Here is a 27,653-nt window from a genome sequence, read left to right as displayed (position 1 = left end):
CCTACATGTATCAAACACATGCCACCAGGTGGCATCTTAAAATCAGTTAACTGTATACTAATACTGGAGGATACCTTCTGAAACAAGCAATGGCAGTGCCAGAACCCGAAGTGGAAATTATCTGTATTACAAATGAAAAATGACTTTGAAAACAATAATTGAACCTCCAAGCTGAATCTGAGATAATTCTTCTCGAATTAACAAGCTACATTTGAAGTTTCTTTGTGCTAATGAGTGTTCAAAATCGGCACCATTGGAATCTATAAAACCATTAGCATTTTTAAAAGACTGCTGCAAATATCACTTTTACTGAAATAGAACATTCTGATAAGCACATATTCAACATTTGGTTTGGCTACATGAATTTTTGTCCAAACATAAGGGGGAGGGGGGAATAAAAGGAGATAAAATCCTCTATCCAACATTATGCAAAGTCAACTAGAATAATAAAAGGAAGATCGATGGGTGCCTGCTAGTTTGAAATAAACAGTTCTTTTAGTTAGCTTGTGACAATAACTAAGGAAGACAAAGAAAGATTTTTAACAAATAGGAGACTTCCTTCACAGCTTTATTTCACTCCCATAATATTGTTTCCTCTTTTCTTCAACTTCTGTGCTGTACAGCTTCCAATGCCAACTGCCAGACAATCCCAAAATGACATCACATTTTTTAAAAAGTTACAGTTCATGTTCTATTTGCAAGTTTCTCAGGATCAAACAAAATTTCTATGCAGGTATGTGAATATGTTTGAATAGCCAAATGGTGATTATACCTTGCAGGGCTCTTTCAGAAGGGAATGTTGCTCTACTGTCATTTGTTCTCCCCGCCACCCAAAATCCCATCGCCAGAGAAATTCTTACATTCAGACTGCCTCACGAACAGATATGTTTGTGTGTGTGCACGGAAGGGGGAGGGAGCTCAAAGAGAAGGGTTAAGAATAGTATAGAATAGTAATCAGGCCAATGTGTTACCTGAATTGAGGAAAATAGTGGAAACAGACCATGTAATGCGAGGGGCCAAGCTTTGGGATCTCTAACAATTTATACAGGCATTTTTCCCTTCAGAAATCTGTAGAAAACCAGAATTTAAGTGATGTTTAAAAATTTTATTGAACAAAAATAATAAAAGGTACATACACAGTTTGGCAACACACACACAGAGTTTCAAATAGATTTAGACAGAGATGAAAGATAGGGTTGGAATAGTAGAGGACATTGCAGCAATGACAATATTTACCAGTTCTAGGAGAAGGAGGTCTGAGTAAGCAGGATGCAGAGAGACAACATTGGACACAGTGGAACTGAACTAAAGGTGATTTAGTGTCCAAAAGGCCAGGCTACCTTTTTAGGTTTTGGGCACCTAATTATAGGAAAATCTGACCCTCTGGCGAACACTAAGAGAATAAATCTTCCTGGACAAAACTAGGTTCTGTTCTCAGGAAAGAACAATACTGTAGAAAATGGCTGGAATGAATCAGAGATGGGAAGAGTTCTAGTTCTTGCTTAGTTTCAGGCAGAGTTGATGAATGTACAACTCAGGGCATTCCAATTCAAAGTAATGTTTTATGGTCTCTAGTAGTAGGACAGGAAAGGTTATGATTAGATCGTCTAGGGAAGAAAGAAATTGGGGAAGCTGATTGTGTAAGAGTTGCTGGGCTTTTGTTAGGAAGAGGCCAGGTGTGGCTCCCCGAGACAGTGGCTTTTGTTATCCAAATTGAAATGGCAGACGATTCAGGAAAGGTGTTGTTTGCTGCTTTGCATATTGGATTAAGGAGTGGGTGAAGAGGAAACTCCTCTTCCGATTAATATTAAAATCCAGAATTAAGATTTTGTGTCCATCTTAGTCTGTACTATCTATGATACTAGGAGATACAACTGCTAGGACACAATTCAGAAACTGACCCTCTGACTTGCCATGGGTTTGCATGCAAACAATCGGAACAAGCAACTGCAAGGTAATATTTAGTTTAGCCCTCACATAAACCTGGCACACTACTTCCAATAAGAGCTAATGAGTCACATGCAGTGGTGGGATTCAGCAGGTTCGCACCACTTCGGCAGAAGCGGTTGTTAAAATGGTGCTTGTAAACAACCAGTTGTTAAATTATTTGAATTCCACCATCGGAAACGGTTGTTACATTATTTGCATCCCACCACTAGCCACACGTATCCCCTGATATTTTTTTCTGAATCTGTTTATTGAACGACAGAAACACTTGGCCCTTCAGTGAAATGACAGATAATTCAGATTCAGTAATACCAGTTCTTGGAACAAAGGTGGACTGGTATAGCCTAGTATCCTCAGATCTTGGAAGCTAAGCCAGTTAGTGCTGGGATGGTAGACTACCAAGAGGCAATGGCAAACCACCACTGTGTCTCACTTACCTTGAAAGTCCTTTGCTAGGGTCGCCATAAGTTAGTTACAACTGGATAGCACTTACAAACATGGTAGGAGTTTTACAGTTCAGGCCCTGTTTCGACATTCCTTACATTTTTAAAGTCCAAGGACTGCCTGGGATTCATATAAGTCCAGTGGCCCCTTACAAGATAAGAGAATTTATTCTAGCATGAACTTTTGTAACTCAGGTGCCACTAAACATCTGTTTAGTCGTGCTTCAGCAGACTAACATGGCTACCCCTCTGATATTATCATCATTACTCAAGTTCCACAAGGCACTCTCTTATGCATAGTGAAATACATTATGGGAATATGAAAACTAAGGTGTTGCAATGGGGCTCTGCTGAAACCAAAGGGATGAATTTTCTTTAAGCTTTGAAAGTTCCAAATGAACCAAGGGGGAACCCAAATCAAACTGGCACGATGATGTTTGGGGAAGGGGTCTGACTCCTTAAACCAACACACATATCTCAATGGAAAGGAATGATTCCATCACTAACTGCACTAGGAAGGGCAAGGTAGGTGGAATATAGGAACCTTTCGCCCATCACAGCCTGTATCACTGTAACCCTGATTCCACTGGATTAACAAGTTGGGTATTTCAGATAAGTAAGAAAATGAGCAATCTTCCCTGAATGATTGGAGGGCCTGAAACTGCAGTTAGCTTATCTCAGAAGGATTCCGGCCTTGTTATAAAACTACATATTAATATTACAGGTATGAAATTTCTTATATTTTGTTACTGGAAGAGGGGATTGGGTTGACATTAATTAGCTATTACTCTATTTTTATCTTTTGTTGTGAATGTTTGCAGTGGATTTTACATTAGTTTCACTGAGTGATAGGAGGACCTAAAACGGCACATAGCTTAACTCAGAACGGCTCCAGTCTTATTATAAAGCAACACATTAATATTCTAGCTATGAGAATTTCTTATACTGATTACCAGAAGTGGGGATTGTGTTGATATTAATTAGCTATTGGTCCGTATTTTGACCTTTTGTGGGAAATGTTTGTAATGTTATATGTACTGTTACCTGAGTGACTGGAAAGCCTGAAGCTGCAGGTAGTTTATCCGAGAAGGACTCCAGTCTTGTCATAAAACTATGGAACTCCTAAACTATGGAACTCCTTAAAAAGAAAGAAAGAAGACTCACCAAAGCAGAGGTGAGCTGCAAGTCTAAGTCAGAAAAGACCGAGACCCTGACCTCTTGAGCACAACAGCCCTCAACTGTTACATCTTACTTATTGTTCTAAATATTTGATTGTTGTTCTATCTATTATGCCTTCTGAAAAAAGTGGAAAAAACCAAATTTGAAGTCTGTTTGCTGTTATTTCCACAAATGTGAAGTGTCACAAGATAGAATTACACTGTCAAAGATGTGAAGTTCCTCAGTTATTAAACGAATAGTGGTTACATCAACATTGAGACAGAAGCTATTTCAGTTAATGAAACTGAGAAGGATTAACCCTGCAAGCACCCCAACAGAATTTCTTAATCCAATCAGTTGTTCAGAAACGTTTTTAAAAAAAGATGGTTGGGAAAGCAAATCACAGTTCTCCTGTATATGATGTAACCAAGTCTTAAGCAGCATTTCTGAATACAATGACCTAATATGCATATTCAGTGTCCGCCAGCCTGGGTTGTAAGAAGAGCTGCTGATTAATTTAGTGAATTGCTATGCAATACCCAGAGCACACAGGTGTATCCCACATGGCAGACGGGAAGCATACCACTGTGTTTAACAGAATCTATGCCAAGAGAAAAGGTTCTTCTCTCCCTCCCCTTTACAATTTTGTTCTAATATGCTGAATGTGGGAGTTAAAGAAATTTTGCATGCAGATGCTCATCTATTTTGGAAAACAACAAAAACTATCATTACAGAACAAGACATAATTTCTGGATAGCCTCAGGGATTCACAGATGCACCAGTCTCCTCATCTCTGGATTTCAGGGTATTTAAATGGAGTCCCTTCTGGAGCCAGAATCTGTCCTGCTAATTCCCTGCTATTTCAAAGGGAATGAAGGTCTGCTGGAAACACTAGAGGGGTGGAACACTAATGTAGCTGTAAAGGAGAATTTAGGCTACACCTGCCAATGTTATGCCAGGATTTGTGAAGCATTGCTAATTCAATTTTTTTTCTGAAAACCTTATTATAATAGAAGACAAAGCAAGTGAAAAAGAGAGCCATTAAGCCACTGAGAATGGAACAAGTCTCTCTGGAATGGATTCTTTTTTGTACCAGTTCATTTCTCAGTGCGCTTACCTATATTTAATCCACAAGACACAGAGCCTGATATTTGACAGAGGGATTAACAGCATACATTCTCATGTTGTTCTTGAATCAAACTGCATGCCTTTAGTCATTTTCTTTTGGTCTGTCAACTCTCATTAATGAAATGCATTTGTTCCTCATTTGTTAGAAAAGGTTGATTTTTTTTAAAAAAGAAAGGCATTTCAGATTACATTATTCTTGCATCCTGTCTCTTGGGTTTACAGATGCAATGAGACAACTGCTACTAGAAAACATCAGTATTTGCCAGAATCCCCAGCACCCGCCCAGGCTGTTAGCATCAGAAAAGCTCTCAGAGAAATCTGGGACATGAGGGAACTGTTCCATTGGGATTCCATAACAGAAACACCTAACTTAACCAAGAAAACACGAGAGAACACAGCACGTATCAATATCCAATTGGCCTTCTTATTAAATGAATTAATCCTTTTTAAAGGCGAGGAGAACATATATAACCTCTATCTCACTGGAGAGTGAGAGGGGACTACTGGAGGCCTGTAACTATCCCAACTATCCCAACTGTAACTATCCCATGTAAATGCTGAGATTTCTCCCTGCGTACTTGTAACCAATTCTCATTCCAAGGATCTTCTTCATCTTCACGAGGCTTTGCTCATGAATGCGTGAGGCTACTTTATACTGGGCTAACAAGGTCAGCACTGTCTATTCAGAAGATCTCACACAGAGGTGTTTCACGTTATCTACTAATTCCATGACTCTTAACCAGGGGCATATCTACAGTAAATAGCGCTTGGGGCAAGCAGCGGAATTACATCCCCCCCATGGCAAAATTTCCCATAGATACGCCTCTGGGGGGGAAGGAGACGATGCAGGAGGGGGGGAGTTCATCCAGCCAGACTCAGAAAAGCCAGAAAGTGAAATCTGCAAGGGGGGGACAGTGGGGGAGAGAAAGAATCAGAGAGAGGGAGGCAGACCTGAGGCAGTCAGGCAGAGAGGGGTCAGTCAGGAGAGATCCCCAAGCAGGTCCCAATCCTAGCCTACTCACTTGCAGTCAGTTAGGCTTGCAGGTATGTGTGTGGATGGCGGGTGGCGGAGAAAGAGAGAGAGATGGGCAGGTAGCTCTGGGGGGCGGAGGTGCACCAGGGATGCCCAGAAGGGAGAGATGCCCATTATGCCCAGCCCCACTTACGGCCTCCTTGTGCCCCAAGGAGGAGAGGAAGGGAGCCCCATGGCCCAGTGTTCCTTCCCCCGCTGCCCCGTGGTGGTTCTGGTCCACAGGCAGCTTCAGGCAGAGCCTGCGCCTTTACCTGCCCACAGGGGCTCCCTGGAGCAGGCAGCAGCTGCATCCAGCCAAGGAGGCCAATGGTGCTCAGCATGGGGAGGGCCTTGACTATGGAGGGATGATGCCTGCCTGAGCAGCTGCTGGGATGGGAGGGGCGTGTGGGGTGATTTTGTGCCGCCCATGTGATAAAATGTGTGGCACCCGGGGACATGTGACTCCCCATGTCCCTCTGGGTGGTCCACCTATGCTCTTCACTGTGATGCTGGGATTTGAGCCTGGAATGTTCTCAGGACAAGTAGATGCTTTGCCACTGAGCTACATCTCCTCACTTATGCCACTGCTGTGCTTGGTACTCTGCCCTGATAAAATGAAGTTCACCCATCTTAGTTTCACTTCACATCCCTGCGTGGGCCTAGTAATGTCATGAAAAATTATCATCTCTACCTTGGAAACTATGTTCACAGGCTTAGCAATTACAGCTCAAAATTAAATAGCAGCAAAAGAATCAATCACAATGTGCTGAAGGAGAGAGACACAAATAGATGCAGTGATGCATGATTACAGTTGCACATATTCAGCACATCTTCAACCCTTCCACATGCGTTCACACACACACGCACTGACTCAGTTACGGTATCTGGCATCTCCAAAACATAGCTTTAATCTAACAAGCACTTTTAAAGTCATTTGGGTGGAAGAAAAGCTGTGAAATGCGTGCATGAGTTTTGCCTCAGAGACCTGAATACCTTCATATATGTATACTAAGAAATGTTATCTGTCACAGAACTTCGCTAGCCTCCGAGCTCCTATGCTAGTCTCATACTACGTCCAACAATAGAAAAAGTCCCATGATAAGTCACTGATGACTTATGGCGACCTTGTAGGGTTTTCAGGACAAGAGACGTTTGGAAGTGGTTTGCCACTGCTGACCTCTACGTGGGCTGAGAGAGTTCTGAGAGAACTATGACTGGCCCAATGTCACCCTGCAGGCTGCATATGGAGCTGCAGTCCTAGAAACTTAAATGTTCTGATTTTAAGAAGATGATAATGCAAAGCAATCAGTAAGAAGGCAATATATTGTCGAAGGCTTTCACGTCCGGAATCACTGGGGTGCTGTGTGGTTTCCGGGCTGTATGGCCGTGTTCTAGAAGCATTCTCTCCTGACGTTTCGCCTGCATCTGTGGCTGGCATCTTCAGAGGATCATGGCTGGCATCTTCAGAGGATCATCTTCAGAGGATGCAGAGACACAGGTACTATCCCATCATTTCTTGCAGCCAAAAGGACTTTCAAAACACCATAGGCTCACCGCATCTATAACCGCCTAGAACGTACGCTTTTACATGAGAGAATCCACATGACCCGCAAAGAACTTGCAAACTTAGACAGGGAGTTATTATTCCTTCATATCAATACCAGCCAAAAGATGAGTAGATCCTCTGAAGATGCCAGCCACAGATGCAGGCGAAACGTCAGGAGAGAATGCTGCTAGAACACGGCTATACAGCCCGGAAACCACACAGCACCCAAGAAGGCAATATGTTTATAATGCAGGGTGGGCTTCTTTATCAGGAGAGGAACTGGAGAAGATCCTACTTGTTAGCAGGAGCTGAGTAACATCTCTCTGAACATACATCGCTCTCTGCACGTGAGCATGAAAAGCATGGGTGTACCCAAAGCTGTCAGCCTTTGAATGTGTAGCCTAGAGCCGGACAGAAGATCAGCTACCAGACAGGCTTGGCAACAAGAAACTATCCTTCTTTCGTGTATGTTCTGTGTTTTTTTTCCTCTGTATTGTTAGACACTTTGAGTCTCCATGGGGGAGATAAGATGAATAGAATAAAATAAAATAAAAAAGACAAAATCTTTTGTAAATAAGTAAATATCAGATGAAACAAGCCTCCCTGTAAAGTTTTCTTTTCTTTTCATTTCATCGTAATTTCATGATTTGTGAAACATAAAGAAAGAACGAGGAAAAAGACTAAAGTTGTATTACAGGAGCTGCTGGATTTCTCTCCTGCAACCTAAGCACACGGCATAATTTATATATTTAAATCATATGAGGTTTTACAAGACTGCGTGAAGACCAAGCTACAGCTGCTGGCAATTTATGTCTTTAAGAGCCAAAGTGCCCAACCTTTATTAATTGAACAGGAGTAAATATATGCTTGCAAATCAATGAAGTCTGAGTATGCTTTTCCCCTCAGGACACTTACTCAAGAGTTATGCCTTACCACACATTATCATTTAACATATAAATATTAACATTTCAATTTATTCTGCAGTCACACTGGCTTTTGTACAAACTCATTTGTGAAACTTCTTTGTAATTGGGAGGCGGGCGCTTTTCATCACTTGGAAATTCCTGCCAATACAGCATTAGCACCCTGTTGCAATCTGCTAGAGCTTTGATACTAGCAACTAGCTGAAATGGAGCAGACTAAAAGAGGGGGGGGGGGATTAAACTGAACATCAGGAAACATTTAGAAACCAAGGTCTATTAGCCACTGCAATAATTTCCCGTGGGAGCTCAGGAAGATTCAGTGCAATCATTTAAAACGAGAATGGACAAAGAAAGGAAGAAAAACTCACACAACACAAATCCTGCACAGGGAGGAGAGATCATGCACATCTTAGCTTATATAAACTTAAACCTATTTTCTGAAGGTCTCTTGGGGATTCTGGCTTTATTACACACCATATTAGAATTCAGAAAACTCTATATGAGCATCCGAAATGAACATCTTCCAATCAAGATTTTTTTATCAGTTTTTTCCATGACCTTCTCCATCCTGCACTTCTCTTCCCTATCCCTCTCTTAGCCTCCTAAAAGTGACTACCCCAAGTTACACAAGTAGCTTACTTGAAGACAAGTCTTAACAATTGCAACAGAACTTGTTTCCCAGTATGTGCATCACATATTCTCAATACTACCATGCACATAGCCTGGACATAACCAGCACAATATAATCAGTTTCAAAATTGCATGCTCCCAAAACGGTACCATGCAATTTATTTATACTGCCACCTCAGGACTGTTAGCTTTTTGTCAGCCTCACCTTCTTGACAAGTATATGAATCCAATAATCTAGAGTAACATATATCTCTCCCCTCCCACCCAATATGGCAATACAACAAAGATCTGGCATAGGAATTAGAGTGCTGGGGAGATCCAGGTTCAAATTCCTCCTCAACCATGTGGCTTTTCTTTGCCTAGTCACTCTCAATCTTGTTGACAGGATAACATGAAGAGGGAGAGAACCTCATACTCCAAACCTGAGATCCTTGGAGGAGCAGCAGCAAGAGGGAAAAAATGCACAATGCTTGTTGAGAGTGTGCCTGACTGCAGATATGCTATAGAAGAAGACTCTCAGCTATACCATTCCTAATTTCTCTAGAGTAACTAGAAGATGGGCGATATTATACAAAGGTTGAGCTGGTTGTACATTGCAGAAGATAGAATGCTTTGGCCAATGTCAATGGCAAAAGAGCAAGGCCTGAACGTAGTGCCAACCAGTATATACCAGGATAAAATGCAGGGACCAGCAATCCACTCCCCCAAGTAACAGTGTACATCTTAAATAATTTATTATCTGCACAGATTGTCATCCAACTCCAAATATTAGAAAGGTAGAGAATGGAGGCAGTCTCAGCTGAGGCCTCTTATGGAACACTGTCCTCAAAGATGCTCACTAGGTACTACTGCCATCTGTCAAGCAAAACTACTGAACTAGATGCCCCAAGATGAATCCATAAAGACTGCTGCTTTCCACTGGCAAAAGAGTCCCTTGTGCCAGATTGCACAATTCAGTTGGTTTTCTCTAGTATTTTTCTTGAATGCTGTTGGAAATTGTTCCATTGCTGTTTTATTACTACTACGAGCAGTAAAGCCAATTATACGAACAAATACAAAGGGCTCTAGAAAACTTTTGATGAGTTAACGGTGTCAACCAAGGGGGCCAGACCATCCAGCATTTCCTCCCACCTTGGTCCCATGTCACCAACTCCTTCCTCGTCCTCTTTCCGGATCCCTGCATTAATCTTTGAAGTATAACAAAGCTATTTTGATTTGCCTCAGGCTAGCCAGTTTTTCCCTGAAGTGTAGCTAGATCAAGAGTCCCTGGAAAAGACAATAAAGCAGTGTGTTAAGTGCCATTAAGTCTCTTTCAGATCAAGGTGACTTTAGGAATCAGTGTCCTCCAAAGCATCATATTGTTAACAGGTCTTGCAAACTAACATTAATTCTAAGAATAACTGAAAGCAGCAAGAAAAGAGGAAGCCCCGATAGGAAATGGATTAACTCAGTCAAGGAAGCCACAACCCTCCGTTTGCAAGAGCTGAGCAAGGCTGTTAACAATAGGACGTTTTGGAGATTATTAATTCCTGGGGTCACCAAAATTAGAAGCAACTGGTTTTGACTGCCCTTGACACACACACCTAGAGCAAAATAGATTGTGCTGGAGAAGGGTCTGTAGAAACGACTGAATGGCTTTCCACTGGAGGAAAAGAAACTTAAATTGGAGGGAGGTTTCTCAGGTTTAGAGGGAAGCTTTGTGGATGTTGCACCGCGTCCTCTGTGGAGCTCAGTGTTAGGCTACAGCTTGATAGGAGCTTAAAATTGGTCCCCATGCTTTGTTTGCATTTCCTAGTTCCTCATTTGTGAATTCATCTGGAAAAACTGAGGATAATTACACAAAGTGGAAACCAACTTCAGCCTCCTCAGCTCATCATTGTTGATACCTACCATCCTTTCCCCAGCTGCACGCTTTGCCTTCTGTTTTGGCCAGACCTCCTTTGGGCCCTCCATACCAAACCTTATCCTGGTTGACCTTCCAGGCTGCCCTGCAGCTACTGCCTCCTTTGGAAGGGGTAAAGAGGGTAGGGATGGGGAAAGGCAGTTGCTGTGGCAGAAGGGAAAGAGCTGCCAGATTCTTTCCTCACTGCAGTGAGCAGAAGCCCAGCCAGGAAAAAATGAACCAAGAGGTCCCTGCAACGTAAGTTTCACCCTCCCTCCCTTTCTTTCAGGCACGGTGCTTCTTTTCTGAATGAAAACGTTCTGGAATTCATGGCTTTGTGGAAGCTACACCGGGCGCTCTGAAGTCTCAGCTGTGTAGAAGCTGGTTGATTCTTCAGCAGCAAGATACTGTCAAGATAACTCCTTCGTGTATGGTCAGAGACATTCCTTCTCTACTCCTGTATTTAGCAATTTCTGAATCAAGTATGTGTTCCCAGTTGTTAGCCAGTCATCAATTTCATCATTTTGCATGGTTTCACTTTGCTTGGCCATTATCAGGTGTAAACTGGTCAGGTATTTCAGCCAGAAGCATGCAGTTGATCATGTCCAGGTGACATCCATTTCACTTTCTTGACTTGATTTTTTATCATACCAGTTGTTATTTCCAGTTCTTGAATTTGTTGTTTGCCTACACCTTTCTTAAAATCTTTTATCCACTGTGTCTTCTTGTTGTAATCCTTCCGGTTTTCCCACAGATCTTTCCAAAACTGAAGTGTTGCATTTTTCTCTGGTTTTTTACTGTCAACATTGTTATTTCTGTTGAGGCTTTGGTAGAAATGCCTTTGGTCGGATCAAAATTGCTGATTCTATTTGTACCGGATGATTCTTGCTTCATATCTTTCAATTTTTCTTGCTGTGGCTCTTAATTTTTGTTTGCTGATCTCTAACGCTGCTTCAACTAGTGTCCAGTCAGCACCTTATAACTAGTTCTATAATGATCTTGCCATTCTTTAATCTTTGTTCCTTCATATTTTTCAGGTTACTGGCATCTGATCTTAGTTTTTTGATATTGTTTCAATTGAATTTTCCACTTTTATTTCTATTATGATTATTAGGATTTGTGCTGCTCCACTTTTTCTGCTGGATGATTTGAATCATTAGAGATCAATTGTTTATGTTTTAAGTGTAACATATTTAAATGCCACCTTGAGCATTTATGTAACAAGGCGAGATATTGATGTTTTATCTACTGTAACCATAGACTACTCTTATACAAACTGAAAAGAGATGTCAGTTGGCTATGTTACTATGTCTGGATAAAAAGAACCTGAGCAATTATCAGAGGTGCCATGCTGAAGACTTTCAAGCTTCATCTCCCAATAGCCATGAAAGAATAATGAAAGAATTAAAACTCTTTTATTCAGCCTTTCTCACCACAGCCTGCAGAAACTGACATTATCTGGCTACTGAATGTCAGGTTGGGATGTTGTTTTTATCCAGGTTCACCAAACAAATTTGTATCTTTGATGATTTTTGAAGCTTCTTTTAGGGTGAAAAGGATTAAACCTTTAAAACAAATAACAGGTTATACCTTGTTTTTTTTTCTTGGCATGAACAAGACAGATAGCTTCAAATCATCCGTGGCAGATAATACTCCTAAAAATACAGTTTTGTAATAGACTTTTCCAGACTTTTGGACCTTCAGGGAACTCTTGCTCTAAGGAACTTGTCCTCCAAGGAGCAGCTGAGAGTCTGCCATAAAATTCTTGACTGCTATGGAGAATTCTGGAGCATGTTCTACTTGCGCATATATATATATGCGCAACTGTAACTCTAGACCAATGAGAGGCTGATGCATGGGCAGGGAAAAGTATCCCTGATGTATGTATTGTATATGCTATGCTAAGTTCAGATGAGATAGAGATTGAGTTGAGTTCTGTGTGTGCTGAACTTTGTTATTGCTGAAGAGTTCTGTATAGTTTTATAGTCTTGTATAGAATAGACTTGTGCAACCTTGCAACTGCTAAAGTAAAAGCCTTCCTATGGAAATAACATCTTGGGTGGAGAGTATTCTTTTCCAAGTGTGCCAGGAGGTTGCAGTGAGTGCAAGAAGACTACTAAATCTTCTCATCTTACCAGAGTGACTCCGCTTTAAACTCTGCTGATAGAAACATCAGTAGATACATTAGGCAGAAGTATTCACTTTTGCATGGACCACAAGCTCTTCCTTTCCTTTCTCAACACACAGTCCCCTTTCCAAGTGTGTGGCAAACTTCGAACACTGTATAGAGTAACGCTGCCATGACTGGGTTAGGAAATTACTGGAGATGTGGGAGTGGAGCTTGGGAAGGGGAAGTTTGGGAAGGGGAGGAATGTGAGCAGCGTATAATGCCATAAAGCCCACCTCCAAGCAGCCATTTTCTCCAGAAGAACTGATCTCTGTAGTCTGGAAATCAGATATAATTTCAGAAGACCGTCAGGCCCTACACCAGTGGTTCTCAACCTGGGGGTCGAATGACCCTTTCACAGGGGTCGCCTAAGACTCTCTGCATCAGTGTTCTCCATCTATAGAAAACTGTCAGGTATCTATTTTCATCTTATCTGGATGGGTCTGAGATGGATCTACTCAAGTGGCGTAGCACCTGGAGGGAGCGCGGGTGCAGGGGTGTGGCAGGGGCATTCTGGGGTGGGGTGCGCAGGGCACACGTGCCCCGGGTGCAGTTCGCCCTCACTACGGCTGTGATCCACTCCCTACTCCTGCAAAGAACTTGGGGACATCAGTTTGAGAAATGTGGCTTTATGTGACATGAATAATACTGACACTTCTATCTTCTGAGCCTGTTTGTTTACTTATACAATTTCTTGCTTTCTCTCTGGACTGACATGGCTTACAGCTAAAAAAGGAATCCAGCACACAATAAAAACAAATAATAGAAATATTATTAATACAACCAAAATCAATAAAACATATCCCCAAAAGACTATTTAAATTGAGTCAAGGTATAATACATAAAATGAAGTAGTTAAAATGATATTGATGACATAGTCCTCAGGCTAGAAGCAGAGCTTTTCTGTCAGTGGACCAGGGCCTCATTTGGATACCTAAAAATATTCCTGCCTTGTTCAGTACTAGTTGGTTACTAATTTTGGGGAAGAGGGTTGCAAGTTCCCTGTAAGGACAGAGGATTAACTTCTTTCATGCCCACATGGCCAGTGTGAAAAAGGAATCCCCTTAGATTTCGAGGAATGAGGCGCTGGTCTCTCTGCCCGTGTGGAAGAGGGCAGAAATGGCTACAGACTTAACTTCCAGACCACCTTAATACATGAGTTAGAAAACACACTGATTGCTAAGGTGGGGAAATAGCCTTGGTTCACTAGATTGGAGTCCACTGCTCATGCGAAGGAGTGGGGAATCAAACCTGGGTATTCAGATTAGATTCTACCTGCTCTTAATCACTACACCATACTAGCTCTAAGACAGATCACACAAATGCAACCTTGTTCATGGACTGTTATCAAATGTGAGAGACAATTAAGACAGTGAGATCAAGGCTCAACATATTTTGCACAAATTGATGAGTGGGTGGGAATATTTTTGAGCCTAGGGTAAAAAACTTTACCAAGCATATTTCATTAACTCCCCTAACAACATTTTGTTTCTGCTCTTCCCTTTACCATTTTTTTTTCAATGTTAAAGGTTTCATTGGTTATTTTGCAGTGTGGCATTTATTATTTTTTCCTTCCCATAAAACTCAACTATTTGACACGTATGTGGAATACACACAGCTTCTGTCAAGAAAAGCATTGGAGAGGGATTGGGAGTTCGTGCTACTCTGTAAAGCACAGTGGAAGCTATAGAACCTCTTCATTTTCAAAAGATAGATGCACTTTGGGTTTGGGGGTTACTTTTTGTCCAGACAATCCCGTTAACCGCCAACACAAAGGAAAGGCGGTAGATCTAGTTCCAGTCTTCCCACAATTTCACAAGGACTAACATGCAGACCACACCCCTGACCTATATCAAGTCTTCATATTTCACGAACCACTCACTCAAACTCAGTGCACCAGTCAAATAAAATGCAGCCTCACCTGGTGCTTGAAACCCCAGTATCACTGCAGCCCCAGTAAGTATTTTTTAATTTAAGCATTTACACCCCATCTTTTCCTTGTGACTCAAGAAGGCCTGAACTGAACTCCAAAACAAAACTGCAGTCAGTGTATGCATTTTAAAAATAGGTAAGGTGTGTTTTGCTAATCCTGACAACACTCTGACCTAAATGTAGTTTCAGGGTTGTCTTTAAGGGCAGATCCAGATAGGGATGTTGCAGTAGTCTAACAATGAGTTTCAAAAATATTAGCGTGGTCAGGTTGGCTGGGTCTAAGAAAAGGGAGGGTTGGCAGTCACGACACTGATAGAAAGCAACTCTGGATACCACAAGCATCTGTTTTTCCCAATAGCAAGTCTGGTAACATGAGCAACTGGAGGGCCACTTTGAGCCCCAACTGGAAGAAAAGTGCGGTATAAATAAATATATGCGAACACATCTGTGTAGTTGGGTCCCAGCACACATGTCTTGGAAAACATGAGGAAGAGAGAGAAAATACTAGTGCAAAAATGAAGAAATTAGTCACAGGAATTGGTTTCTTAGAGCCAATACATTTCAAGTCAAGATGTTCTTTGTGACAACTGAACCAGGTTTTTTCCCCAGAAGGAACTGTTAAGCAATCTTACATGAAAGCTATCTAAAGGCTGCCTAAGAATGTGTTGAGTACTAATCTACTATATAAATATCTTTGAGGGTTTTTTTGTCTTTCCTGCCCTGAACAATAGATGTATCTCCAAGTCACTCAAAGTTGGTTTGAGAGTGATAGCAGAAACACAACAGCAAAGGCACAAAGTAAACAGGCTCTAAGATATGCATTCCTTCAGCATACACTTATTAACATTCCTGTACTTATCCATTCTGATATAAAATGTGTGTGTTTGTACCTACCTGTGACTGGGGCATCTATATCCAGCAAATTTTTTTCCTGACGGAGAATTGAAGCACCCTCTGTTATTATTCTCAAAGCAACGCTCTCTTCCAGCCTTCCTTCCTTCATAAGGTGTGCCTTTAGGATATCCACTCGGGGTTTTCCATCATTGTCAAACACTTCCTTCGCTGTGAGCCGATGGCTTGGAGGAAATGGGACAGCTGCAAAGATAAGGACAGATTGGTTCAATACACTAAGCAAATCCATTCGTTCCAATAAAAAGAAGTCTTAGCTCTACTGGTGGTCATCAGTTGTGTTCTTGTCTTAAATCTCTCAAAACTATCAGGTAACAAGAATCTTTCTTGGTACAGTGAGCAACCTTCATAAATGCTTTCATTTGTTTCATCTCGAGCACTGTTACCCTTATTGTGGAAAAAAAAAAGGTTATTCTAAAAGTGTTCACAATGGGTCATGAAGAACAGAGGGAGCAGTTTGTGAAAAGAGCCATACTTGAAAAACTATTCATGGCAAGCATAAGCAACTTGAGGACTCTGGAGTTCCTTTGTTGCTCTGGCAATGCTTGGGCTTACCAGCATATTTTTCAGTAACTCCTCACAACACAACCATGGATCCCACAACAGCTTGGGTACTTCCAGTAATAGCGACAGTAGAAAATCAGAAATAAGCACTGAGCACACACACTGTATACGCTTTAGAAACCTTCTGTGTAAATAATACAAATTGAACCTGATGTTTTGTGGCCTGACTGAAACATTAAAACATTTCTATATTGAGGGTTTAGTGAAAAGCCTTCCGCTGTCACGTAGCGGAGACGGGCTTTATCGTATGAGATAGTGCTGCTTTCACTTTCGTGCTCCCAGCTGAAAACAAGAGAGGTGATGCTCTCGGTTTCGAGGATCAAGATGCAGCATTATCCCAGCTTAACCCCCTTTCCCAACCAGCTAAATTGGAGTGGCATTAGAGGCCGGCTGCCTTGCCAGCTTCAAGGTAATTATACTGATCCCAGCTGCTGCTGTGGGTGGGTCAGATTATAGAAAACATGAATGAAAAGCTTTGGGGAGAATTCAGAATTGGTGTATGTACAACATGTACAAGCCAGGCCTCATGTAGCACAGTACATCTCCTAGCATGTATGCCACCGCTCCTAGATTTACCACTTGAGCTTTTGGCATCTTGAAGGGCCATTTCAGAATATTCCTGTTCCGTTCCACCCCCCAACCTCAGGAATGGTGGCTAACGTGCTGAAGAAAACAGGCTCCTTCAAAATATGTATTCTGAAAAGCTGACATATGCAGGCTCTCTTGCTGTACTTCTACTGGGGGTAAGTCTACTGCCAAAAGTGAACAAAGCAACCTAAAGGAATGGGTGGAACAAGTTGCAAAGGGCTTGGATGTGCAACTTGGCAGAAACAGGAGACCAGATATTAGATTACATATGAAGGGAAAGAAAGAAGAAACCTTTTCAAGGGCTGTGCAGGGGCTTTCACTAGTACAACCAATACCCATTTTTTAGAAGTGAGACCTGAGCTAAAAGTGAACTGTGCAGTTGAGGCACAATTAACTCACAGCAACCCCATGAAGTTCCACGTCATGGGGTTTTCAAGGCAACAGATGAGAAGCTGAGCAACGCTTTAACAATTCAAATCAAATATGGGGGGAATCAATACCTAGGCTTCAAAATAAAAATGCACTTTTACAAGCCTGCATATATGTTGTCCAAGAACTCACATTGTAATATATTCATGTTACTGATACATGAGGTTATAAAATATGTTACTCAGTCCAGGCAAGCAACTCCAGCTCCACCACTAGCAATGAGAGGTAGGAAAATAAAGGTCTCCCCATTAAGTTTGGCTTTCCCCAGAGTCAATTTGTATCAAGCGCATAGATATATGGCTACCATTCACAGATTCCCTTGGGTGCACATAGTGACACATCTTGCTGCAGTCATGACAGGATGAAGCATGCCCATGTCCATCTCTTGCCTTGGTCTGCAAGTTGGGGTCTGAGTGCTAAGATGTCTGGCTCCTTTCATGTTTTTCTGCACCCACAGTAAAGCATTAACAAAGGCTACACTACAAAACAGAAACAAACTGCAGAAATGGTTAATGTTTTTGTTTAGTGCTGTGTGCGCTTGCATCACCAATCCTCTCAGCATAGCTATGGGAATAAGGTTCTTAATTAAACAGCCACTGCGGTGCCAGCAGAGGGGAACACAACACCATTCTTGGCACACACCTCAGGCACTATTGTTTTCCCCTTTAGCTTCCTGACATTTCATGAAACAGCCTAGCTTTTATATCTTACACTACACTCAAGTACAGTATTTTTCTATATCCAGATTGGTATATGGCATATACAATCTATGGGCCAGGACAGATTTACAAGTAAGCTTGGCAATTCAAGCCATTAACTGCAACCACAACCTCAAATGCCAAATTTGGTGGCAGCCTAGAACTTTGTTCCTCAGCTGATAGCCTCTGGCACATCAGATGAACCAAAGTCTGAAGCTGTTCTCCACAGCCATTGTCCTCAGACATTTATTTAGTTCTTGGTGCCCCAGTGCTGGACATGGTGCTGCTCCTCAACAACTTAACACATGCAAAACATCATCAAAGACAGGACAGATAAAGGTGTAAACCAGCATGAATAGTCAGCCAATGAAAGGGCAGCAAGGAAGAGAAAAGGATGACCCATCCCACAATTTCTGGATCAACACCAACTTAAAGAATGGGAGGGCAAAAATTCATTTGACTGTGTTTTGGGTTTTTTTTTAAGCTAGGACTAAAACTGTAAGGATTTTATTCTGTTAACAGCAGAATTTTGACATCTGAACCAAATTATATGCAACTGACCTTTATCCCGAATATGTCCCGAATAGGCCTCTACGCTCAGCGGAGGCCAATTTGCTGGTAGTCCCCTGCCCCTCATCGATGCGACTGGCCTCTACCCGGGCCAGGGCCTTTACCGCCCTGGCTCTGTCCTGGTGGAATGCTCTACCATCTGCTGTCCGGGCCCTGTGGGACCTTGGTGAGTTCCGCAGAGCCTGCAAGATCAAGTTATTCCACCGGGCCTTTGGGAATGCCAGCCGCAGTATGCCTGCCCCCCTCTGAAGCCCCCGCAATAGCTTGCCATCTCCAGCATTGCTTGGTTACTGATTCCATCTATTTTTGGGCAATGCTGACCCTCCTGGCCTTTGGTCAGAGCGCCATCAGTATTTGGATTGATATATGAACTGCTGCTATAATGTATTTTAGTGATTTTATTGGTATATTATTTTATGGTTTTACATTGTAAATGCTTTCTATGTTTATTGTACACCGCCCAGAGACCTCCGGGGGTTGGGCGGTTTATCAAGTCAAATAAATAAATAAATAAATAAAATCCTCAATCTCTTTAAAAAGGGCTTGCCTGCCTATTTTGATTGGCGAGGGGGGGGGGGCAGAACTTACGCATGCATGGTACACACGGGGCAACCACAGCAACAATGACAACTATTTCAATGATCAAAATGATATGATTGTTTTCCTTCCAATACTATTCAGTGAAAACTATTCAGTGAACACTATTCAGTGAAAACATAACCTCAAGGCTAGTATTTCAAGACCCTTTAAATCCCTTCATAGTTTAGGAGCCATATATCTGAAATACTGTCCCCCTCCCACCTCGTATGCCCTTGTATGCTAATTACGATTCTCTGATTGCCATCGTCTAGTGATTCCCCTGCTCAAGGCTGCCTGCTTGGATCCCAGTCTGTTTCAGCACTGGTTCCCACCTCGTGGAATGATGTCCACAAAGTGGAACGAAAGGTACCATGCTCAGAAGCTGTAAGACTGTTTTATTTGCCAGGGCTAAGTTGCGGGCATTTTTGGAAGGAAAAGGGTTAATAGGAATTTAGCCTATTGCGTGTGGTTTTACATTGGAATTTTAAGATGCATTGAGCCATAAAGGAAATGTGGCATATAAAATTTTTAACAAAGTATGTACAGTGCTTGCCCATTTGCTGGGTTATTAATTTCATAGGAGCAATGTGTTCTTATTGTCCCTGTTTGATCTGCAGATCTAATTGAGATATAGCCTATTGAACACACACACACACACACACACACACACACACACACACACACACACACACACACACACACACACACACACAGCAGTGTTATACAGAGGCCTCTTCTGCATATTGCAGAATAATGCACTTTCAATACACTTTCACAATTGTTTGCAAGTCGATTTTGCTATTCCACACAGTAAAATCCAGCTGCAAAGTGCATTGAAAATGGATTGAAAATGCATCATTCTGCATGTGTGGAAGGGGCCAGAATCGTACCACCGGTCCATCAAGGTCAGTACTGTCTACTGTGACTGTGGCAATGGTTCTCCACAGCCTCAAGCTGAGGTCTTTCTCATCATCTACTACCTGATTTTTTTCTTCAACCAGAGATGCCAAAGATTGAACCTGGAACTTTCCAAATGTTAAGCAGATGGTTGACCACTGAGCTGCTGCCCTTCCCTACTAATTTCTTTTTGTTATGGATGCCTAATAGCAGTGTGAAAGAATACACCATCGTTGTAAATGATCTAACACACACACCTAATGAGTTTATTATGGTATCACAAACCATTCTTTTGGGGGGGGGGGGTGTTCTATGGGTGGCAGCCCTAGATCAGACCACCACCCCCCACCACCAAATTTACAATTGGTTCTGACCCATTTTATTCCCGTTCTATTTTAGAAGCTTACATTACAATAACTAACACATCTGCATTCTACAAGTGCCAATTAAACATGCACCTCTTCCATATTTACTATCTTCAGAAAGAACCACTTCACAAACCTTTAACCATCATGAATAAAATTATGAGCAGGAGGAAAGGCTATTGCCTGGCTCTTAAATGGAATTATTAGTCTCTGGTTCAAGGAACGGTTCCTAAAGATGTGAATGTCCTGGGGAAAGAGGTGTCTGAAAAATTCAGGAGAAAAAGAGCCCCACCCCCAGTACATTTTTTCAGTTTTCCAGTGAATATTGGGAAGTTTTAAGGAGCACTGAGGAAAAAAACCCTATGACTTCTTCCTCCTTTTGGACTGAATGAAATGTGCTAAAGCAGCACAGAGTAAACCATTCTGCAATTTTCTCTTGCTTTAGTTTTGGACGTATTTGCAATTTGGCTCATAGAAAAGAAGATAATACTTTTTAAATTCCGTAAATACATCAGTTAATGCAATTTTATGAGCTAAGAAATTACACATTTTATTTTGAAAGAGAAAAACAAGTACCGGTAGTTTGAAAGGAAAGTTATTATTGCACACATTTCAATTCTCCTCAGAAAAATTCTCTCCAAAAAAAATATCTCCCCATAGCAACAAAATTTCTAAAACTTTACATCTCTAACTACACCACAGACATTTTAATAGCATGCTTAAACAGCAAAGTACCCAAATAGGGCTTTAGGATGTGCACCACTGAAGTGCTGGGCAGAAAAAACATATCTGTTCACTTTTCAGCTTTTGACCGTATAGGGCAGTTGTCTCTTCTGTTGGTCTAAGCAAGCAGCCAACATCCATCTGACATCAGCCAATTAAAATATTTTTCCAGCTGCAGTTGATTAATGATTAATTAGGCAAAAAACCCAAAGCCACCAAGTGCCAAGTTGCTGGTGTACTCGGTACATATACAAGGTGTGTGTATATTTCTCTACATAGGCTTTAAGATAAACAAGACCAAATGCATTCAAAAATGAAGTCGGAGTCAGTTAATCTATGGAATCCATGCCATCACCAACAGAGGATTCCAATAGTATGCACACCCTACATCACTTGGTATAAAATTACTTGATCACCTAATTACTCTTAAACTGGGCATCAAATTCTTGGGACCCAGGAAAATATTTTGATATGCAATAAAAACTTTAAAAATATACTTAAATGTCTTTGGGCAGGGCTATGATCAGGATAAAAGGCAGGCATATAAACATTTTAAATAAATAAACAATTAAATAACAATTTTAATGCATACACAGTGGCTGGCTCCAAGATTTTAAAAAAAGCCGCAAACTAAGGTTGCTCATTTTGCCCTTTAAGCATTGCACATCATAAACAAAAACTGGGAAATTATGTCACTCTACTTCAAACTTGCACATGGCATCTCCTGGAAGGCTCAGAAGAAAAATAAACTATTGGAGATTACCTGAACTGTGCAGCTCCTTTCCCTTTGCCACCTATTTCCCTTGATGGTATAACAAGGTGAAAACATACACTTTCTACCACCAAACTTCCAAAACAACTTTACAATGCCAACATAAAACTTCTGAACGAATCACAGTTTTTAAAAATGAAAAAGTGGGCCCTCCCAATCATCCTTGAGTTAAAGACCAGTATATTATATCTCTGGGTATTTCTTTAAAAGATTCACTGCACTATGCACGTATTATGAATATTAAGTAGCACACAAAATGCAAACCAGTGTACACTTTCTTAAAAATGTCATCTGCTTGAATAGTTCACTTGCTTAAATATAACAAGAGAAAGATGAAGGCACATTTGCAGAGAACTGCTGTGAAGTAACAGCTATTATAGGCTTTCTTTGCTGACTTGCTTGTTACAGGTGACATACAGTGCGTGGCAGTGAGTCATTACAGCCCTCGGTTGCCAAGAAACCGCACAGCTATGGCCCACTTATAGTAGAGAAGCCTACCAAAACAACGTACCACTCTAGAAAACTACCAAAAGCAGGCAATTCAGGACTGACCTGAAGTTGAAATGAAATTGCCAGTAGAATACAGCCATATTTAAATACAAGATAATGGTATACTTCCCAAACATAACTGATGGTTACAGGAATGAAGCTGGAACACCACAGGGCTCATACATATTCTTCCTTCTCTCTTGTGGCTCAACAATTAAAGACTTCCAAAGGAAAGAATATTTTGATGGAATGTTTTGTTCCCTACAAACCAAGTTTACGCTTGATGGTGCACTATTACTACATTTACAGCCATAATTCTCAACTCAGCTCTTGTGGTCCTTTCTTATATGCCCGGGGTAATGTCAATCACAAGTTTAGAGGCAGGAAGGAATTTTCCTCCATGTCAGACTATTCCAGGGATCTTGGAGGGGAGATTTTTTTGTCTTCCTCGGGGCACAGAGCAGGGTTCACGGGAGGAATAGTGGGGGTAAATGTGAATTTCCTGAATCGCACAGGGGGGTGGACCAGATAATCCTTGGAGTCCTTTACTCTAGGCTGCTACATTTCTTACTGAATGGGATTGTCCACACTGGAGAACCCATGTGTGAATGACTCTTACGGTATAATGCTAGCACAAATCATTTATTTACTTCATTTGTAACTAGCCTTTCTCACTAAGATGCAAGGTAGATTACTCAATGAAAGAAAATGCAATCAAATAGCATGAATCAGCCAACAATCAGTGCAAAAGAACTAGATGCATAAACAAATGGAACTACAGAAGAACAATGAAGTAAGAGCAAGATAATATAATAAACAGTGAAACAGATTACAATCCATCCCACCAGACTACAGCCTTATTCCCTTTATAAAAATGTGATTACATTGCAGGGAAGAGAACAATCAATATATTTGCCATCAAGTCGCAGTTGAGTTATGGGGTTCCCATGGGGTTTTCAAGACAAGAGATGTTCAGATATGGTTTGCCATTTCTGCTTCTGAGGAGCAACCATGGACTTCTTTGGAGGTCTCTCATCCAAGTACTAACCGGTTTAACTTCCAAGAGCTTAAGAAATTGGGCTAGCCTGGTCTCTCCACATCTGGCCAAATCAGTTTACAGTTCTGACAAACTATGGTTTGCCTAAAGATACCAGTCTTCAGTTATCAGGCCAGATGTGAAGGGGAAAGGGAATGGAACCTTGCTCGTTCATGCCAGTGTTCCGACATAGTTTTTACCAGAATAATGTTCAATAATTTAGTCTTGTTTGAGATATCCAGAGGATACATGGAACAGAAACCTAAATACCAATCTGAAGAGCCAAAATTGCCACCAACACTGTGAAGAGGTGACAGCAAGGCACTTTACAGGCATATCCCCACAAGCCGGTCACTGCATTGCATCCTGGGCAAATTGGAACATTGTGCCAACAAGAGCATAGCAGAGTGGCTTGACACCACCATGCCATTGGCAGATGTATTGCAGCAGTGGCATGTTCAGTTCTATGCAATGGACAGAAATGGACAGAGACAGTGGTGAGGAGAAGCAGAGGCCTTTCCTCTGCTCACTGCTATAAAAGGCATTTTAGTCAATCATCAAACAGTTACCAGCCACAGACCTACTGATCCAGAAATGGTTGTCCTCAGTTAGCAAGGATTCCTATCTGCTTCACAAACCCAGAATACCATCAATCAGTACTGCTTATAATTACAGAGAACAACTGTTTTAAAAAGGGATCTCTTCTTTAGTTTCAACTCCTGGTTCTTAAAAGAGCTTTAATTTTAATTATTCCGGGGGGGGGGGGGAATAGGCAGAAAGCCAAAAAGCTACTTTAGGCATACCTAAGGGGATTTTTTGACTGAGTGACAGACCAGCTATCCTCCACCTCCCTCTACAAGCAACTTCTGAAAAGCCTTCTCCATTTTCCAAAAAGGTTTTAACTTGTGATTTGTTTCAGAAACACTAATTAAAGGCTACTACAAGACCCTTGGCATCTAAACATTCTCTCTGATTTCTTTAAAAATGCCAAATGTTTTGACTACAGCTATGTAAACAATAAAAAAAGGATAAATTCAACAGAAATCCCTTTAAGTAAGTGTAGACTACCACATGCAGAATTGCAACTGGAAACGCTGATGACAACTTCCTGACCTCCAAACAGTGGAATTTTGCTTTTGAACTTCATGCCCCACCTAAAAATTTTTCCATAAACTTCCAAGTGCTATGTTGACAGATTATGCTTTTTAAAAAATTAGGTACTCAGCCCGGAACAAACACCCTCTTTACAATGCCTTTAGAAGAACAACTAATTTGTGGGAAATCAGCAGCAAATGGAAAATGTCAGCAATGCTTTGGAAACAGATGTACTGAATATAAATTACTAAACCTTTCCTAGTCTTAATACGATAGATGGTGCCATGTACCCATCACATCACCTCCAATGAAATCTGCTGCAAATTCACTGCATCAGATTAGACTACAGGGAGCCAGGGGGCATCTGTTGTACCCTTCCTCCCACTCAGCTGCAACACACTAACCATGCAAGAGGATACAGACATAGAAACCTGGTAGTGTGCAAACCAAGTAAATATTAACTTTTTAAAAACTTCTGTCGTCTGGTTACAGAACTGTAAGGGTGACTGGAGGCAAGTTCTATATGCACTTTCTTAAATTATGGTATCATCATTAATAATATTGCAGCAATCTCAGATGACAATATTATTAACAATTATATTGATAGTCTTGTAAGACTTGCTTGTATCGCTGCTACCAAATTACAGACAGGAGAATCTGAGGCCAAGAGTTCAGCCTTCCCAAGAGCAAAACAACATTTGGACTGTATGAGCATAAGCAATGCAATAGGATTATAGTGCTTTGTTTTTCATTTCTGTATTTTTAATCCTATTGCATTGCTTATTAAATGTCTCATCATATTCACTGCATTAATTTACACTTCTAATCTGCCTGGAGACTCAGTGAAAAAGGTGGACTATAACGTAAATACATAAATTATAAATCTTCAGATCACAGCTCATCCTTTTCGCCACTGAAGCATACCAAAACTGTCCTGTGAGGTGCAACTTAAAAGTGAAGTGGGGAAGTTAAAAAAAAACTATTTAGCATTGTTAATGCCCCCTTACATTTAAACTATGCTTTCAACTACTGTGTATGTGATATTAGCACATCAGGAATCCATATCCTGAGCAGGGACTATACTGGATGCCAACATTAAATGTTGCTTTGTTTTTTGCTGACAAGTCGCACCTGCCTCTGCATCAGGACCCTGATATTTCTTGGTGATGTCCAACCAAATATTGACCAGGGCTGACCCTGCATAGCTTTTGAGATTTGATGACATTGGGCTATCCTGAATTATCCAGGTCAAGGTACAGAAAATGTAGGCTTGTATTAAAAGTCAAATTCTTCTTGACCTGCCACAATGCATTTGCAGTGGATCTTCGTTTGCCTCTAAGACCACGATAAAAGCGCTGGATGTGTCTACTTGGATACAAACATCCAGTACTTATGCATCACCCTAATCTGAATGGGCCAGGATTGACTGATCTCATTAGATCTTGGAAGCTAAGAAGGGTCAGCCCTGGTTAATGCTTGAATGGGAGACCACCAAGGAATTTCAGGGTCGCTACAGAGAGTCAGGAAATGGCAAACTACTTCTATCCATCCCTTGCCCTGAAAATCCTATGGGTCCCTCATAATCCTATGGGTTCCACAGGACTTTTCACCACCATTTTTGAATAATTAAATAAAGGGTATAATCCTTGAGCCAACATTCTTCAAACATGAGACAGGAACCCCATGAAAGTAAATTCATGAGCTTTTCCCTGATTGTCTCCCACTACCACCCTTCCAACATTTGAGTACAGCTTGAAAGTGACCACTTCAAACTATCTTCCACTACAACATTCCTGGATTATCAATTATTGGGGAAAAAAATCAAACCGTGCTCTGTGTATGTAAACTTTATTTTGCTTCCATGCAACTGTTTCCGATAGGAGATTGAAGCCACTTGACGCATTTTTAGCTGCTCCTTTGTCTAAGGTGCTAAGGGTTAGGGTTAGGGTCCATTGAGGTTCTCCTCTGATTCATTTTATCTTCACAACCACTTTGTGAAAGAACATGGCCTGACAGTAGTGATTGGTTCAACGTCCCCCAGTGAGTTTAACAGCATTCTTAGTACAATTCTAACCAGGATACTGTGAGAGCCAGCATGGCGTAGTGGTTAAGATGTCAGACTAGGATCTCAGAAATGCAGGGTCAAATCCTCACTCTGCCATGGAAACTTACTTGGGTGACCTTGGCTCACTCACACACTCTCAGCCCTGGCAAATGTTTGAATGGGAAACCTTCAGGAACACCAGGGGCATTATGCAGAGGGAGGCGGTGGCAAACCTCTGAACATCTCTTGACTTGACTGGAAAAAAAATATACTGTACTGGTTCTTTCAGCCCCCCTCTTCTTCAGGCAGTTTGCCTCTGGCCAAGGAAGCAAGTGGGTGCTGCCGCCTCCTCCACCAGCTGGCTTATTTTAATGTCCTGGTTACACTTCAGGAGGTTCACCGAGTTATTTTCTTGGCTTCGGAGAAGCTTCCTGTGAAAACCACTCGTCCTAATAGGAGTTATTTGGGACCTTAAACCAAAATTGTTCCCCTCTTCAGCAGCAAATTGTGATGATTCCTATTTAAAAGCTTTGCGTGTTCCTCAACGGCACACCAACCCCCTTGGTTCAGCTGGGAAAGAAATTCCCTTACTTTCTCCTACTCACAGACACTCATGGGGGAAAAAGAAGAAAAAAAAATCACCAAAGCTTCAGCCCACAGAGCCATATGTTCTGGACTCAGCAGCACAAAATGTGTTTATTTCAACCTCTTCAAGAAAATAGCCTTAAGCATTCTCTGAAGCATCTTCCAAACAAGCCTCAAAAAATCCACCTCTTTTGTGATTTGCCAAATGCTGGAATGTTTTTGTGTGTGTTTTTTAAACAGCATAACCACAATGCTGTGACATTCAAGCCATGTTACAATGATTACCTGTAGTTTAATACAAGTGTTCTACGCATATTTCCTTTGTATCTGGAAAAGAAACTGTTCCTGGCTCCTGATGTTTCAGGCACCATGGTGACTCCATTTTAAAAAGCTAAATGTTTGACATTTTACAGCTCAGAAAAGGTTTTTTTAAGGGGGAAAGTGTAAGCTAATTACACAGGTCCGAGTGTACCTAGTTAAACTCCTACTGAGCATTCCAGGAGTGAGTAGGCTGTTCTGTGTAGGAAGGAGTAAAGTTGTTG

The 27,653-nt window shown here is 41.4% G+C and overlaps 1 protein-coding gene across 3 annotated transcripts in view; it reads right to left on the bottom strand.

Annotated features, from left to right (window-relative positions):
* PPP3CA (protein phosphatase 3 catalytic subunit alpha) overlaps positions 1 to 27,653 on the bottom strand; it is a 210,613-nt gene that overhangs the window by 102,953 nt on the left and 80,007 nt on the right. For 2 of the 3 annotated variants that reach the window (XM_048510194.1, XM_048510195.1), the window contains exon 2: positions 15,663 to 15,863. In XM_048510194.1, coding sequence (XP_048366151.1) covers positions 15,663 to 15,863 — 201 coding nt within the window. Of the gene's footprint in view, positions 1 to 15,662; positions 15,864 to 26,085; positions 26,091 to 27,653 lie in introns of those variants that run through there. The other variant, XM_048510196.1, reaches the window with a different exon arrangement.

Source organism: Sphaerodactylus townsendi, linkage group LG10 (genome assembly GCF_021028975.2).
Source record: "Sphaerodactylus townsendi isolate TG3544 linkage group LG10, MPM_Stown_v2.3, whole genome shotgun sequence".
In the NCBI taxonomy this organism is placed as follows: domain Eukaryota; kingdom Metazoa; phylum Chordata; class Lepidosauria; order Squamata; family Sphaerodactylidae; genus Sphaerodactylus; species Sphaerodactylus townsendi.
Note: the sequence above shows the minus strand (reverse complement) of the source record. Positions and strands in the feature narration are given on the sequence as shown.